The sequence below is a fragment of the Macaca nemestrina genome, chromosome 2, assembly GCF_043159975.1.
Source record: "Macaca nemestrina isolate mMacNem1 chromosome 2, mMacNem.hap1, whole genome shotgun sequence".
NCBI classification, from domain to species: Eukaryota; Metazoa; Chordata; class Mammalia; order Primates; family Cercopithecidae; genus Macaca; species Macaca nemestrina.
Window position 1 is genome coordinate 201,871,418 of NC_092126.1, and position 19,014 is coordinate 201,890,431.

Consider the following 19,014-nt stretch of genomic DNA (forward strand, 5'->3'; position numbering starts at 1 on the left):
AAAAGTACTTCTGAAGTGAACGCCATTTCTTTTTTTTTTTTTTTTTTTTTTTTTTTTTTTTTTTTGAGACGGAGTCTTGCTCTGTCACCCAGGCTGGAGTGCAGTGGCCGGATCTCTGCTCACTGCAAGCTCCGCCTCCCGCGTTCCCGCCATTCTCCCGCCTCAGCCTCCCGAGGAGCTGGGACCACAGGCGCCGCCACCTCGCCCGGCTAGTTTTTTGTATTTTTTTAGTAGAGACGGTGTTTCGCCGTGTTAGCCAGGATGGTCTCGATCTCCTGACCTCGTGATCCGCCCGTCTCGGCCTCCCAAAGTGCTGGGATTACAGGCTTGAGCCACCGCGCCCGGCCTGTGAACGCCGTTTCTAAATGGGATCCCAAGGCCTGGTGGGAGAGGCAGCCTCACTCTACCGGGCAGGCTGGACAAAGGTCCCCGCCCGGAAGTCTTAGACTCTGAGAGTGAACGGCATGTGAAGCGGAGCATGCAGACCTCTAGGGGGCAGCATGTCAGTGTCTCGTTTCCAGTTTACCTAAACCACACACAGGAGCAGCCTCTACACTCGAGAGTCAACGGCATGTGAAGCGGAGCATGCAGACCTCTGGGGGGCAGCATGCCAGTGTCTCCTTCCCAGTTTACCTAAACCACACACAGGAGCAGCCTCTGCACTCGAGAGTCAACGGCATGTGAAGCGGAGCATGCAGACCTCTAGGGGGCAGCATGCCAGTGTCTCGTTCCCAGTTTACCTAAACCACACACAGGAGCAGCCTCTGCACTCGCCAGCAGCCTCTGTGGCAAGGTGCTAAGCGACCCTGGTTGGGGACTCAGAACTTTAGAACTTTCTGGCCTCTGGACTCATGAACTGGAGAGACCTCACATGGAATATATATATATATTTTTTTATTAAAGGCACTGCCAAACAAAAGCAGGGAAAACTGAAGGGGGTGCATTTATTGAATGAAGGGCACTTTACCAGAGGAAATCTGTAGTGACAAGGCTCTGTTTCCCTGAGAGAGCGCCACAATCCAGACAGTGTAAGGTAGCCAGTACCTCAGCTGAATCAGCTCAATCTTATTGATATGAGGTGTCTCTGGGTGGAGTTCAGGGAGGCTGGAGTGACTAAAAATTGAGGGGAGAACCATGTGAAAGAGGGAGACAGTGGAGAGTGAGGCTCCCACATTTGTGTATACTCTCCCCTTACATCCAAGGGTGAACCCTGAACAGTGCCTGCAAAGAGAAGATTGTAAGGATCTGGTGAAAGCAGAGGTTTTAGCTCATGTTCACTGCAAAACCATGCTTAATTTTGAATTTCACCATGTTAGGAAGACCAGATAAAAATATAAGGCTTCTCACCGGAAGCCCAGGAGAGGGTCATGCCTTGAAAGTAAATATTTTACTGAGGTATTGCCTTGAGAATAAGGGCAAAACCTAAGAAGTCTCATACTAACTAGTGTAAAAACTAAGACATCACTGGTTAAAGGTGACCAGACAGTAATGTATGTGCCTGCTAGAACACAAACACTCTTCATAAGATCACAAAATTTTATTTCATCTGCAATGTTCAATATAGTAAAAAATTACCAGGCATGTGAAAGTAAATAAACAACAAACCAGAAAAATATAACCTAAGGTCAGCTGAAAAGATAATCAATAGAAGTAGACTATGAGATAAGATGGATGTTGAAATAAGGAATAAAGAACTTTAAGCAGCTATTACAATAGGTGTATGGACTTAATATGGTCATAACAAATAAGGGAAATGAAAAGTGTAAAAGGAAGCAAATAGAAATTATGGAACAGGAAAGTGTAACATAGGAAATGACCAGTTCCTTGGACACTTCCATTTCTTCCATGAAGAAGTAACAGGTATTGGGATATGCACTCCCATCACAAACAAGTAGGAGATGAGGCAAAATACGTGACAGAAAAGGATAGGACTGTGGTCTCAGACAGAAAGGAAAGAAACAGGGACAACTTTAATATTTTCACAGCTTTGTACCTCCAGATAACTTTATGATGCAGCCAAGGGTAACCCGAACATTGCTGAATGACGTCCCTGAGTTGAAAAGACTGAAGCACTCATGGAAGCTGAGGGGACTGAATTTTTTTTTTTTTTTCTCCTAGAGACAGAGTCTCCCTCAGTCACCCACGCTGGTGTGCTGGAGTACGCTCACTGCAACCTCTACCTCTTGAGTTCAAGCACTTTTCCTGCCTCAGCCTCCCAAGTAGCTGGGACTAGAGGCGCCCACGGCCACACCCGGCTAATTTCTTTTGTATTTAGTAGAGATGGGGTTTCACCATGTTGCCCAGCTGGTCTCCAACTCCTCAGCTCAGGTAATCAGCCAGGCTCGGCCCTTCAAAGGGCTAGGATTACAGGCATGAGCCACCAAATATTAGTAAATTCAGCACATCTATGAAATGGATAATATATCATGACCAGTTGTGATTTATCCCAAGATTACAAGGTTGATTTACCTTTAAGGGTCATTCAATAGAATTTATCACATTAACACAAACAAGAAGAGAGAGAAAACATGATTATCCGAAAACACTTGAAAACATTTCACAACTACTAAAATGAGTAAGTGAGGTAGTAAGGTCACAAAGCACAAAGGCCATATAGAAATTAAATTTATGTGTAATACAAAAGAATTGGAAAAATAAATTTTAAAAATCCATTTATAATAGTGTAAAAAACATCAAATAGGCCAGGTATAGTGGCAGGACCTCATGCCTGTAATCCCAGCACTTTGGGAGGCCAAGGCAGGTGGATTGCTTGAAGTCAGGAGTTTAAGACCAGCCTGGCCACAATAGCAAAACCCTGTCCCTACTAAAAATACAAAAATTAGCCAGAAGCAGTGGTGCATGCCTGTAGCCTCAGCTGCTCAGGAGGTTGAGGTGGGAGGAGGACTCCAACCTGGGAGAGGGAGGCTGCAGTGAGCCAAGATTGCACCACTGCACTCAAGCACTCCAGCCTAGATGAGAGAGAGAAACATTTTCTCAAAAATAACAACAAAACAAAACACACACACAAAAAATCAAATGCTCAAGAAATGTGTTGACACACTAAAAAGTGTAAAATATTGGACCAAAGTAAAGAACACTTAAATAATGGAAACATATATCACATTCCTGGAAAGAGAGTCATTATTAAAATATTTACTCTATGCATTTTGATGGATTTATTCACTGCACTTTCACTCACCATTCCAACACAAGTTTTAGAGATTTCAACAAGCTGATTTGAAAAGTATATGGAAAAGCAGAAGACCTATAATAAACAAAATAATTTTGCAGGAGAAAATGATGGAGTATTCACATTACCTGATTTCAAGGCTTACTATGAACTACAGTAACCAAGGCAGTGTGGTTTGGCATATGGATAGACATATAATCAAACTGAATCCCATAGGGAATTCAGGAATGCATCCACGTATATATGATTAACTGGTGGAAAGGAAAGTCTTTTTAATAAATGATGAGTACACAACATGGAAATAAATCAGCCTCATTCCTTTAACCACATTGCAGTTACCCTCAGATGAATTATAGACTTCCGCATAAAAGCTACAATTATAAAGCTTCTAGAGGAAAATATCCTCAATATCTAGAGGTAAGCCACAATTTCTTAGGAAGCACCAAATATCAAAGAAAAAATGATAAATTGTACTTCATTAAAATGTAATACTTCTGTTCATCAAATGACATTATTAAGAAAATGAATAGGGAAGTCATGGACTGGGAAAAAATATTTGTTACACAAATACATGGAAAAGAACTTGTATCCAGAATGTGTAAATAACTCTTACTAATCAGTAACAAGAGACCATCCAATTTTTAAAAAGCAAATATGTGGTCAATTCACAGAAGAAACTATGTGGATGGCCAATAAGCACATGTAAAGTTTCTCGACATTATTAGTCATAAAAGAAAATTCAAGCCAAAATCACAGGTTATCCCAACTAGAATGGCTAAAACCACAAAAACTGGAAACCTCAAATGCTGGTGACAATGTAGAGCAACTGGAAGTCATTTTCCTTGCTGGTGGGAGTATGAAATTACACAACTTGAATATTGTTTAGCAGTTTCTTATAAAGTCAAACAAGACAAGTCTTTCACCCAGAAATTAGACTCCTAGGTATTTCTCCAAAAGGACACACACATTTACACAATAACATTCATTCTCTCAGGTGAAAAGCAGATAAACAAAATATGGCATCTTCATACGACTGAATACTGCTCAGCCATAAAACGTGAACTGAATAATATATACGTGGATGAATCTCAAACCATTATCCTTAGTGAAAGAAACGAGATTAAAAAAAAATCACGTTCTGTATGATTCCATTTATATACATCTCAAGAACAGGCAAACATAATCTATGATAATAGGGAAAATTTTCATGCAATGATGATATTAGATTTAATATGATTTCTTCTTTGGGATGGTATATTTAGATTATAAAGTTTCTTCGGGACTGTTTCTTGTTAATTTTTGACATTTCTCTGGCTAAGAGGAAGCATACAGATTTGAAACATGATGCTCTCTCTTCAGTAACTATCTCATTTTTATTATATTTCAATGGCATCAAAACTGCTAATGAGGCAGTTGATTAAAAATAATTTTTAAACTACCTTTCAGCATTTAAACTCCTAAATATTGCATTTAAAAAAGGATCTGGGACTTTTAAGAGCATGATCAACTGCACCAACTATTTTTGTAAGAAACCCTAGTCAGTTAATCCATTTGTCAACGTGATATATGTACCCTAACATTCTTAAGTGCATATTCACTATTAGTATGTTGATGCAAAATCATCATCCACCTTGTCAGCTGACTGATTCTAAAGCACAGACCACATCGTTTGATACTCACCGATGATTATTGGCTGCGGCTCACTTTTTACTCCAACCCCTGCACTGGTACTAGCTGCAACCTCTACCCGGTATTGAATACCTGGGAACAATCCACCGATTATTACAGACCGAATGGCTGCATCCACAGTTTTGTTGATATGGAATCGTGTTTCATTTCCCAGACACCAGATCTACAGAAATGGAAAGTGAATAACAAAGTGAATAACACAGGGACATAATATTATCGTTTCTGGTAACAAGACTGCTATAACTGATTAAATATTTTGTAATTGTAACCTATCTATCTTCTAGGCTTACAGAAGTTTTGTAAATGACATCTTCTAAAGCCCAACCTCTGCAGTTTATTTATAAGTGTGCATGTAAGTGTGTTTGTGTGCACGTGCACCTGTATTAAAAGAAGGACAATAAGGGAAGCTCTAACTATGCCATGTTCATTTATATCTTATTCTCAGCACTGAAAGCTCATAATGAGTAATTTAGAAAGCACAGTGCCTTCTTTAACACCCCTGGTGTGTGGTTTTGGTTGCAAATGCCATTTTCGTGTGGCTTAAAACACATAATTTCCTCTGCTTTATTTATCAAGATTTATTATGCATAAAATCCACTAAAATATGGTGATTATAAGTTGCAATATCTAAGGTATATAGGTAGACATCTAAGTAATTTATATTTCATTTAAGAAAATATTAACTTGCACAGAAGTAGTTAACAAGATTAATTGACCTAAGTTATAGGTATTGACTAAAATGAAATTAAAGCCAATATTTACGTTGACAGCAATAAATCTAATATTGATCAACACATATCTACACACACATACACATTCATGAGAACAAAGTGGTGGCAAGTCTCTCGACACTGACGTTAAGGAAGTTAGGCTTTTATTTCAAGCAGGAATCAAATTTTAAGGCATCTTCTGGGATGTGGAAATTGTTCCTATAAAATGTGTTATGAAAAGAAATCCATTGTGTATCCACATTTGTGTTCGTATTATATAATATTCTAAAATCTACATGTAGACACATATGCAGGAAAACATATGATTTGTTTTGGAGCAGGTAAGTTCCCAAATTTTTTCAGTAAAAAATAATTCTTGTGAATCATGTGTTTCTTTTATTGATGTATGATATCTGTGTTCTTAGTGAAGGAATATTTAGCTCTTACCTACATATGCGCTTTGAAACCAAAATAGGACAAGTCTCTAGAGAGTGAGAACGTATACTTATGAAAAAAAAATTCATCATGTTGTAAAAAAAAAAGTAACAATATTTAACTACATGGAAATGTAGGATATTTAGTGCCAAATGGTACAAAAATAAATTCCTAACCTCGTTAAAACACACACACACTCAAGCTCACATGGAGTAGATAATTTGTTACTCTATTAAAACCATGTCCTAATGCTTATAAAATCTTAGAACCTATATAATTATTGTATTGTAAAAGCATTTATTCTTATGTTTCTTAAGCATGTGTCTTATAACATGATATGTCATTTTAAAATAAATCTGTATACATTTAGTCCATTCATTTGCTTTAGCAAGTTGATCTTTAATAAAATTCGATGTAAAACTTAATGTTTTCTTAGAAATAAAATTTAATCTGCAAACTTTTTAGTAAAATTATTCAGCTTAATATTAAATACCAACTCTGAAGTTTTTAGGTGAAATGGGTGTCTAGTTTTGTATTGTATTAGATGCACAGAATATGCTGTTTTCACAAATCTAGAAATATTCATTAATAGATGATACCAACATCATTTATTAATAAATTATAGTTTTGAATTTTACAAAGATTAATGAGGGGTTTTTCATTCACATGCGGTCTAATCACAACACAAACGGAATCTTATTTTGAAAACTTCGACATACTTACTACGTTAAACACCAAATGATGGCAATGAAACAATAGATATATATTGTTTCTAAACAGCCAAAAATTCAGCAGGTGAAAAATGAGATAATCAACTGTTTTTTCTGTAAGTCAGTATTTTGCAAAATGTGTTGTTTCAGTGGCTTTTTTTCAGGTGAAATATTCTACACAACCTCAGTCAACAGACAAAAGTAGCATCTGGAGTGAGGGTTGGTGCTACCCACAACCCACTCCACCTCTTTAACTCTGAAGCCTCTATTTTTCTGAGAACGTGGTTTAAAAAACAGCTGCCTTACAGCCTCTTATGCAGAATTCTAATAACAAAGATAAAACCCATTTTCTGGGCTTCACCACCTACTCTCTGCCCCATCTCTTTAAATCCTTGAGGTTGTAGAATCACACCATACAGAAAACCATTTCACTGGTGTGGTTTAATTGTTCAGTTGGATTTGTGTGATCTGTGACCTGGAACTCAGGTTCTAATACCTATGCATTTGTTTCATTATCTGTCACACAGAAATATAGATAAAAACTTTACACTTAAACTGAGTAAGAGAACCTTTAGAGATGTTCCTCATTTGTGAGACACTGAGATTTCTCTGGGAACCTTTATACAAGGGCTGTCCTTCTTCACCCGGGTCCTACCTTGTATTCTTGGAGAATTCCATTCTGGTGATCTGGAGGAGGAGGATCCCAGGAAACACTAATACTTGTGCTATTGTAGCTTCCAACTGTCAGTACAGTGACAGACTGTGGAGGGGCACTTGGGGCTGTAGAGGAAGTAATTAGAATAAATGCAAACTGTAAGCCTTGGTGCGCGTTAGTGCTACTTCCAGAAAATGAATAGAAAGACCAGATGCAGGAGGCTCTGGCTTCCAGGAGTTCTGAATGCACACGCTGTTCAACAGTGACAGTTTTTTTTGAGAAATATTCTTTAAATACAATATCTAGATTTAAAGCAAACGCAACAGCTTTTGTAATATGCTCTCAATAATAAATTTAACAGCTAACGTTCTAATACGTGTTTTCTATACACCCCGCAAAGAGCTAAGTGTCAGGTTTAACTCTCGCATTAACCTCAGGAGGTAGAAACAACCGTTATCTCGGTTTTACAGATGAGGAAACAGAAGGTTTACTGTAAGAGACTTAGGAAAGTCAAACAGCAAGTCAGAATTTGAGCCTGTGTATGTCTGATTTTACAACTCTACTCTAACAGGCTGTCTTCCTAAAAACAACCACAACTTCTTCTAACCAAAATTATTCTGAGAAGACATATTCCAGTATTTATCATGTGTTATTTCTGAATGGTGGCATTATTGACAGCTTTTTTGGTATGCTTTTAGTTTGTGCTTACTAAATAAAAACAGAAACATAGCTATAAATGCCATCAACCAGAAAAAAACTTCTTTTTCTTCCCATACGGGGAAAAATAATTGACTGCTATCAATTGACCTGTAAGTTAAGATTGAAAATTTGTTTTATACGGATGGGAAGGGACTCTGATGATAAAATGAACACAGTTCATGCTGGGTCAAATGTGAAATGGGAAGATTTTGATTTCCTACATTAATTCTCTGCCTTTATAGTTTCTCCTATAACTAACTACAACCATCCTGAGAAAAGGCAAGAGGGAAGCTCTTCCTGATTTTAGACTGCCGCATCTCTCATTTAAAGTGTCTGAGAACTAAGAAGTAATAACTTTGTGGAAAAATTCATCTATTCTCAGTGAGTCTCTGAATTAAAACCAAAGGTAGGAGTAGTTAAAATTATAGTATTACATAACATACTTCTTGACAGTTTAAAATACCAAATAATTTTGTGGTATTAATGGCTTATATAGAATAATCAATGCTTGCATAGCTTTACACTGTTTACTTTTTTGAAACTATCCTAAATATCCTAAAACGTATTTTAAAAGCCTGACAGCAGATATCCCATGTTTTGTAAATATGTCATGACATACTTCACTTAAGTATAGCCATATTTGCATCGAGATATAGGACACACACAGAAACATGTTAACACAATACTGTTCTTTTCTATTCCTCTTTGTGACAATATTGCTCCAAAATATGGTACGATGACATAAATCCAACCACTTGTCTACGAGCCTTGTAGTTATTAAGTAGACTGCATTGAAAAATAAGACTTTCAGAATGGGTTTCTCATTCTCCTTGCTGCTGTCTTGGCAAGAACAACGTGCCTGCTTCCTGACAGGTCAATTATTCCAGGACTCAGCTTCTTTCTACAGATGTGAAAGAACCCAAATCGCCACTCATCGTTCCTAGACACAGCCCGGCTGAGTTCCATTTGTTACCGTCACACAGCCACAGAAATTGGAGATGAATGTATACCCAACAGTGACAAATGTCTAATCCAGAGGAAAAGTCTAACTGCAGTGAAATTGATTTTGGAAACAGGCTTCAAACAGAGCATTCTGTGTTAAGGTTACCTGCTCCACTCATTAATACTACCAATTTGCAACACAGAGTGAAATTTAATGATGAATAAAGATATGATGATAATGATTATTATTTTTAAACATGTTAGCAAGGAGAAAAGATACTATTATAATTACTGGTAACTTTTCAACATATCCTAAAAATAGATTAATAATTCCTTTTTAAATATGCATTTTTGCCCCTGCCAGTGTATCACACTGCAAAACGATGGGAAGATGACATTCTTGCTGTGTTGTATAAGAAATGTGTAATTTAAGAGCTCCTTGGTCAAGCATATAGATGTTAACATGGGCAACCTATATACATTTTCTTAAGGCTTCTAAATATGTTTAGAGAAAGGGCTTTCTACAAGAGTTGTGAGCACAAAATTGATACAAAAGCAGAGTGGAGGGATGTATTTCATTTGGCATCTCCTTTTTTTTTTTTTTTTTTAACTTTGATGACAACATTTATTATAAGCCTCTTGTTTAGTGAAAGAGATACCACTAAATGAACTGGTGGAAACCTACAGTAAGCTCATGTTCATCGTAGATCGACTTTAACATTCCTTTAGGTAAGAAAAGGTCCAAAATGGGGAGAAAGAGGGAACTGCCCACAGGAGAAAGTGGCTAATAAAAGACAATGCCACAATTAACTATAACAAAAAGAGTAGTCACAATGAACAGCCTGTGTTCTCAAATTTCCGTTTCTCAAAACTCCAAATGAACCAAATCTACACAAAATATAGGGGAATATTTAATAATCCAATTCAAGTGAACTGAAAAACATGGATTTGGTGCAAATGGTTACTTAAGAAAAATTCAAATTACATTAGTGCCCTTTTTTTCTGCTTGTCAGAGTCTACAGACTTCTCAGAATAAAAGGAGAAAATGACACTTCCTCAATTTACTTTTAGATGATATCTTTCCATTCTTCTAAGGAAGATAATAAATAGGTACTGTAACGGAAATTAGTTTCATCATGATATAAGTTTGATTTATATTCGAAATCTGAATACTGACCTTCTTCAGTAGTACGAACCGTTTTAGATTCACTATCCATTCCTTGGAACTCATTAAAATATGGCCGTACTTTAATTTCATAAGTCACCCCCTTTTTCAGGTTGACTAAGACAGCACTTCGTTCATTCGGGACTTTGGCATCTAAATTCAGCCATGAAGATGTCGCCTGCAGACCTGAAGTCTGACGATACATCACCCGGTAGCCTTGGATAAACTGGGGTTGGCGATCAACCTGAAACACATGGTAAAGGGCATTTGAAACTAAAGGAAGGTATTTTAGACATCACAGTGAATTTGTCCTCTTTTCAGTTGTCCCTATTTCTGTCCTCATCTTAGTCATGTTGTGACTTTCTAGCTAATCTCTCTGCTTCCCTTCTAAGAACTCCTATCCTGTCAGAGTTCAGATTGCTCCCAAGATTATTTCCAAAATGAAGACTGGAAGAACTCTCTCTCCTGTTTAGAATACCGCACAGTACCTAAGATACCTACCTAATCAATTCAGATTCCTTGGATGAGCACAAGGCCTCTCAAAGGCCAGATCTGCCGATATCTCTAGCTTTATGTGCTGATTTCTCTATGGCTTTATGTGGTCTCCTCGGCTTACCCTTTTTCTGCATCCAACAATTCCCTTTCATGTGGCTTTATATGTAATATGCCCTTTGTCAGGGATTTCCATTCTCATCCTGTGTCTATTCCCTAACATCGTCACTCACTCAAAACACATATTTCGGGTTCGTACTCATAGGTGCCAGAAATTCTGCTGAGCTCTGGGGATAAAATGCACAATGAAAATAGAGTCAGTCCCTGCCCTCATGAGCTGAGGTGAGAAGATGGAGTCCAGGGGGAGAGTAGGAGTGGTCTAATAATGACTAAACCATGGTCAAGTTACAATCATAAAAAAAAAAGCATAAACAAGTGTTAAGAATCAGAGGTGCCAGCTGCTAAGAAAGCCTACAGTGGAGAGAAAGGTGCCTGAGTTGGGGAGACAAAGCTTCCATGAAGAGCTCCTAAGTGCTCAGATAGGCAAGAAGAGCAGGATTTACCCAGGAAAACAAATGTGAGGACATCATGGATAAAATCCCTGTGGCTGGAAAAAGCATAAAACAGAGATTGAAGTTGTAGAGCTACAGCATTTGTTTTAAAAGCATATGAACACGTACACCCATTACCAAGTAGTAAATGAAAAACTTCTACGAATTTACCAACTTCTGACTCTTCAATTGTCCCATTCTTGACACAATTTGACAACTTTTTTGATATATTCATTTTTTTAAGGTACAGTAAGAAGCTATCTTAAATAACGATCTAAGATTAAACTCACACCAAATAGAACTTTTAAAAAGTGTTTTTGTTTGCTATTGATAATCACTTAAAAATCAAATATATATAAATGCAAGATTAAAAAATTAAATATATTCTTTTCTGTATACATTTATTTTAAAATATTTACCAGGGTTTTATGGTTGTTTCATTTCCAAGGAGAAAACAACCATGGATTTTAAAAATTATTTTTAAAAATTAAACATCTTTGAATGCTTTGTCATGTTTTTAGAAACACTTGATTTAAACACAAACTATGACAGCATGTTCCAACTAATATCCTTTATCATAGTTTAATAGCTATAGTCTAAGAAGCTTTAATTTGACATACTTCATGTCAAATAAAGTGTAAAGATTAATGGAAAAGAATGGAATAACCTCATTTCAGGAAGTTTGTAGAGAAAGAGGAAATAAAAAAGAGGATAATGAAGATGGTTATTAATTTCAGCTGTAAACAAATTTCTTTATCCAAGAAATTTGAAATTTGTTCAGCATTTGAAATTTGTTTCAACATTCGTTGAAATGTTGAGATTTGTCAGCAGGTTATAAACAAAGCATATTCTTTCATGTATTAACTACTAACATCTCTTCTTTAGTTGCAGTATTGTTTTATTTATTTTTAATCGAGGGCAGCAAATGAATATTAGCTAAGAATATTGGCTTTAGAAAGTTAAAAATGCAGAGCCTCAATAAAAACACAGTGGAACAAAAGGAAATATTTAGAATGTCCAAACGAGAGAACTCCCTAAATTAAGTGAGTGAGTCTGTTTGTGTGTGTGTGTGAGTGTGCGTGTATTTCTGTGTGTGGCTAATTCCAGTTTCCCAGATACGTCTCAACAAGTATGAATTCCTTCACCCGCCTGACAGCTGTCTTACCCTCAAAGACTTTCTGGAGTTAGTGCTACACTTGTATGAGGTTAGATCAAAAAAAAAGTGAGCCCAGGTGTAACATGGAAGCTGGTGATTGGCAGGTCCTCATTCATGCTACCAGTTTATGTTTCTACCATTGGACACATTTTTTGAAAAGCAGGAGTTTTTCTGACACTATGAAATAAGGCAACCAAGAGGTGAAAAGTTAAATTTATGACAGTCAAAGAGAGATGACTTTCATCAAAACTGTCAGTGTTCAGAAAAACCCTTGCAGTATATGTTAAAACAACATTAAACCTGCATTTTATAAACTTCTCTGCATTTGCTTTAAGTGAATTTATATACTGAAAGAAAGACATAACTCACAATAATAGCTTGTTAATACTGAAAGAAGCAAGCTGTATTTTTAAGAAGAACATTAAGCAGCTGTTTCCAGATGAAGGGAGTCTGTAAATCAGGGTAAATTGGTTTTATCCATGTTTGGTTTTCATTAATTAAGTGTTTTAGGGACTTTATGAAGCTAATGTTTACTACAAAACATTGTTTTGCTTACTTCAGTGTACACTATCTTCAGCCAGTATATAGTATGGGGCTTCTTAATAGTTAAATAGTTTAACTTGATTGTGTGCAGTGGCAATGCATTTTTTTTTTTTTCAGGAGGAAATTTGTTGTTACAGGTGGAAGCAGAAATGAAAATGTTGAACATTTACTTAAAAAAAAATAGGTGAGATTTTTACTGGATGTGTGTTCTACCCCACTAAATTTTGGAGCTCATTTTGACAGGTGGTCATTTTCAAGTTAGGCCATATGTTTGTTGTAAGTTTTATTAACATTCTGATTATAAGAAGGAGGATTTTCTTTTAGGGTTGATTACAATCAGAGTCTGCCCACAGATTCATGGGTTTATATAATTTAAAAAAATTAGTATTTTCTGAAACAGGAATAAAAAAAAAGAGTTGCCTTAAGGAAAAAGTAAAATGATTACAAAAACTTCAGACTTCCAGTCCTAGGTCTCAATTTGAATTATACTTCAACCTCTTAAACTTTCTGAGCCTCAGTTTACTTAATTTGCTCACATGATACCCATATCTCAAGGGCACAGAAAGAATCAAATGACTGATATAAGTGAGAGCATTTTGCTGGCTTTAGAGATGCACAATGAAAAAACATAACTGTTAAGGAAGCAACAGGCTAAAAGAGAAGAGGGCTCATATGTGGCCCTAAAGTCAGCATTTTAGTTAAACTGTTTACGTGTGATGCTTCATATTTACCTTTTCCATTCACAAAACAAAACAACATAACAACTCGATAGAAAGCGAAAATTCAGTGAATTTTCTTTGATGGGTTTAGCTGCTAAGGGTCTGATCTGGTTTTAGCAGACTTCTGAAATTCTAGTTTGTCAAAGCACTCTTTTCAATCTCTGTGGAATAATGCTTAATGGGCAAAGAGTATGTAATTCTTTTTGTCCTTAAACAAAACAAAGACAAAACATAAAACGAGAATAATCATTTTTCAGTAAGTGACTTATTGCTATTTTTCTTTGTGGAACAGCAGGTTTCTTACCATTTTTGCCTACATGCATTCTAAAAGCAGCCGTTTTAGAAAGTAGCTGTTGCTAACTATTGTTGCTTCAAGGTTAGCCTGGTGAGGGTGGGGGCAGCAAATGGGCTCTCCAGTAGTTACGTCTTGGGCCTTTGATTATTAATCCTGCCAACCACTGGGAAACTTTCTCAGCTGGCCCAAAACCTAATCACACGGTGGGGAATTATTTCTCCCTTCAACCCCAACACTTCTGTAAAGCAAATGCTAATATTTTGATAATTTAAATAACATGTGTTTAGTAAATTGAAAATATTACCTCAATAAAAGAGTTACACAAATTCTCTGACTTGTGTAAGAGAATTACACAGGTAATTCTTGTGTAATTCTGGGCACACCCCAGTCTGACTTCATTTCACTTAATTTACCTCTTTCAAATGCATACTTATGGCAAGTGCAACTACAAAGTCATGGAGAACAATATGCAGTGATATTAACTGCATTCTTTCTTTTATTAAAAAAAGTGTAAAATGTATGAAAACAACTGATTTGATCATTCAACAAACAGTTATTAAAAGAGTACTTCACAATAGACACTCTGCTCTGAAAAAACAGAAATGAAAGAAATTGACTGTAGCCTCACAGAAGTTACGGCCCATGATGGGGACAGATGTGCAAACTAGCAATGATACCTTCTTGGGGTACAGGGATGGATGGACAATGTCCCCCTCCTGGAAGAACTCCCAGTCTACTGTCCTGCAATTTTGATCTAATGCTATTTACTCTTCAAATTCAGTGACTTAAAGTGATTAACTTCATAAACATAATGACGTTGATTCTTACCCAAAGAATCCCCACATTTAGATACAGCTTAAAAGAATCCCCCTTATAACTTTCAACAGAACAGAGACTTTTTTTCATATGAGAATGAGGAAAAATACTCTATGAAAAATACAGAGTTACTTTGGCTTTGTTAGTTTGGTATCTACTCAAGGGTACTGACAGATAAAAAAGGCATGGCAGAAATACCCCCTACTGTGCCACTGGAAAAATGATAAGGTAATTGTGTTCCCTTCATGGGAACACAAGAATAGAAACCAATACATGCAAAAAATAGAATAAATCTATGCAAAATTATATCAAAACTGGAATAAGAAAGTGTAATCCTAAATAACCATAATTACTCTTAAAACATTATAAACTTAGTCTTATTTTTAAATATATATATAACCCAATTTTGTACTCATAAACCAAGAATTTGACTGATCATATAGTTTGCTTTAAGGAGCAACAATATGGAACGACAACAACAAAAGCCTGAATAGCTAAGGCAATCGAAAGCAAAAAAGAAGGAAGAAGGAGGCACCATGCCACTGAACTTTAAACTACACAACAGGGCTACAGTAATCAAACTGGGAGAAAATGTTTGCAAATTACATATCCGATAAGGCATTTGTATCTAGAATATATAAACACTTATAAGTCTATAATAAGAAGACAAACAAAATAGAATATATAAACACTTGTAAGTCTGTGAGAAGATAAACTCTTTGCCCAAAAATGGACAAAGAGTTTCAACAGACATTTCTCTAAAAACAAAGTTCTATTAGCACATGAAAAGATGAACATGATTAGTCATGAAAGAAATGCAAATCAAAACCACAATTATATACCACTACATACCCACTAGAATGGGTATAATCCAAATGGCAGATAATAATAAGTGTTGGCAAGGATGTGAGAAAAAAATGGCAAGGATTTGGGAGAATCTGGAACATTGAAACACTGCTTGTGAGAATAGAAAATGCTATAGCCACTTTGGAAAGCATCTCAGCAGTTCATCAAAATATTAAATGGAAAGTTACCAATATTACTGAACAATTTGTAGGTTTATACGAAGATAAATGAAAACACGTGTCCATACAAAGACTTGTACTCAAATGTTCATGGCAGCATTATTCATAATAAACAAACCGAACATCCATCAATTGATGAAGGCATAAACAGAATGTGAAGTAGATAAAATGGAATACTATTTGATAACAACAAGAAACGAAGTCCTGATACATGCTACAAAAATGGATGAACCTCAGTAACATTAGGCAGAGTGAAAGAAGTTAGACACAAAAGACCATATATTGCACAATTCTATTCATATGAAAGGTCCAGCACAGGCAAATCTGCAAAAACATAGAGTAGACTAGTGTTACACAGGGCTACGGTAGAGGAAATGAGAGAATCAATGCTAACAGGCACAGGATTTCATTTGGGGATGATGAAATGTTCTAAAATTAGATTTTGGTGATAATTTTAAAACTCTACACTAAAAATCATGAAGTTGTTCACTTTATGGTATGTTAATTATATTGCAAGAAAGCTGTATGAAAATTCAGAAGACAGAATATGCCATGTTTATATAATAATCGATGTATTCTTAACTATGTTTATTCTAGTAACTTTTTAGTTTGTTGATTTTCTTTACTGTCATTGATTATACCTTGATTTTAAATGGTGAGAATTTTTATGATCACTTTTTGTTAATTTGCATTTTCCATGTTTTGCTTTCCCTAAAGAGAAGAGATTACTATTAATATTGCCTTTGAAAACTTACCGTCCATGTGACCTGAACAGTGGTGGGAGTCAGTACAACTGGATTATGAAGACGGACAAGGACATCTCCTAGTTCTTTCTGCACTTGCCTGTGGTCCACTCCTTGTGCTGGTGGGCTGATATCTGCAGTTGGATAAGATAATCATTCCCAATTTTTAAAAATGCACATTAAAATTACAATTTATTTCATGTACATCAACATCATATCTTTAGAACTAATTACAGGGAAACAAAACTAAAACTCTTTTTGTGACAAAAAGCATTTAAGCCTATATATATAAATATACCACTGTGGTAGGACATAATGAGAGATGATATTGATCTTTACTAAAAATATATTAATAAAAGAGTATTTATAATCCCTCATCCCCATTCAAATGCAGACACACTGTTGAATAAGGTCGTTTATTTTCTTACTAAAGGATAAAGTATGTGCTGTAAGACTTCTCGACAGATGTCTAGAAAGATCTCTAGAAAGATCAGCTTTGTATAGATGTTGCTGTATTGAATGATTTTCTGGATTTGTAAATTGGAATATATCTAAAAACTGAAGCGAAGGAACCTGTTAATCCCTTGTCCCAATTTGCAGGTTGTGTTTTTTCTTGACCTACTTCAGTCTGGGAGCATGGATGGAGAAGTAACAGCGGACCAGGAAAGTGAATTCTGTCATTAAAGGTAAACAGAGTTGGGGGAAGAGGGGAAGCAGCTCCTCAAATTTGCAAAGATACATTTGACAGAAATAGTTATAATACTGATAACATGTTCTAAAGCAATACATTTTGAGCAGTACTCTAATACCCGACATGAGGTCATGTAGCCATTTTCAGGAATAGTGGTGGGGTGAAGGGAAGAAAAAAGTGTTGTTTAAAATATTACACCCTCAGTCACATACTGTTATGCCACCTTATTCAACAGTCTCCCGAGTACTATTCTATTTTTCCATACGATAGTTTATATTCTGGGTCCATTAAGAAAAAAGGATAAATTATAGGCAGCTAAGTCCATCAAATTGATATTAAACACTGAATTTTACACATACTCAAATTAACTTTTTAAACTGGTACACAATGTTGTAATTGTTTTTCTCCAACTACTGCATTTAAGAAAGGAAGTCCAATTTAAAGGTATTTATTTTCTTAATCTTGTTTTTTCTTATTATCTCAGGCTACAATGCATGCAGCACTCTTGCAAAAGTATTTTTAAGAAAATTTCTCAGCTATTACTTAAATTGGGTGCACTAACTTCAATTGGGCCACAAGTAACTGAGAATAATACTTCGGTAATGTTTTTCCAGTTCTACTTTTTTTTTTTTTTTCACTTTTAACATAAACAGTAAAATGAAGATTTGCTTAATTTGGGAAAAAGTCCCTTTATGTGAATAATATTAATCTATGCCTATATATGTATGTTCTCTTTTGATGTTGATAATGCAAGTATTTGTACTTTAATGAAATAAAAGATTTCTAGATTCTCTGTTATTTAATACCTTTGAAAAATAAGAGCTCACAAAGCAAAGTGTTCTTTGAAAAAGAAGTGCTTTGCAGATTGCAAAGCTGCTGAAAGTATGGTATCCAAAAATAATCCTGACCTTCAGACACAAAACATGAGTTTTCCTGTTAAATATTTGTTAAGAGCACATAAGTCTTTCACTCTATATATTCTTTCCATTGGAACAAACCAGACCACAAACAACTTTTCATTAATCTTTCTTGACCTTTTCACTGGGAGCTATTTTATGAGTCAAGATTTAGTGACTAGCATAGTTATCGAATGATCAAAAAGGTTTGCCAGATACAATCACACCAAATATCTTCCTATTCTGATCTCTCTTTGCCTTTCGCTGGCTACACACAAAAACTATTTCTATCCACAAAGGCATAAATGATCACGGTACTACAATTTCTTGACTTAGAATTGTACACATCTTCCATTTTAAGTTCAATAATAAAATTTACACACTTAATTCAAACACCGTAAAAAGCAACCAGATTTAAGGAAGTTAAAATACAACTAGGTTCAAATTTCAGATTTTCAAATTCCTTGTTGTGCTTTTTCTTTCTCAAGAGACAGGTTCTTTACCTACAGGCCCTTTATCATCATGGAAAATTAATCACATTACTGCTTAGAGAACAATAGCAAAATGGCATTCCCTCCTCCCTTGACTGTCATCATGTCAGCAACGTTACAAAGTCACGTGGTGACTTTATTTCACTGGATTCCTTTAAGGCGCCCTTCTCTCTTATAATAGCATGCTAGTTACTATCACTGAACTACATTGTAATTATAATAATATTTTATGGCTGTATGGTGCTTTTCATTGCATAAAAATACTACTTTGAATTATATCTTGTTCAAAGTCTTTTACAAATAAGAAATAATTAACCCTTTCTGAATAACCCTGTGGGAAGTAGGTTATAACAAATAATAAAATCACCATTTCTATTTTATTAATTTCTTTCACCTACTTA

General features: G+C 35.7%; 1 protein-coding gene across 26 annotated transcripts in view; it reads right to left on the reverse strand.

Moving 5' to 3' along the window:
- The window catches only part of LOC105485558 (roundabout guidance receptor 2), a 1,382,758-nt gene that overhangs the window by 66,432 nt on the left and 1,297,312 nt on the right, over positions 1-19,014 (reverse strand). For all 26 annotated transcript variants that reach the window (XM_071089525.1, XM_071089527.1, XM_071089519.1 and 23 more), the window contains 4 exons: positions 16,548-16,669; positions 10,208-10,439; positions 7,390-7,514; positions 4,871-5,042 (listed from right to left, as the gene is read on the reverse strand). In XM_071089525.1, coding sequence (XP_070945626.1) covers positions 4,871-5,042; positions 7,390-7,514; positions 10,208-10,439; positions 16,548-16,669 — 651 coding nt within the window. The remainder of the gene's footprint in view (positions 1-4,870; positions 5,043-7,389; positions 7,515-10,207; positions 10,440-16,547; positions 16,670-19,014) is intronic.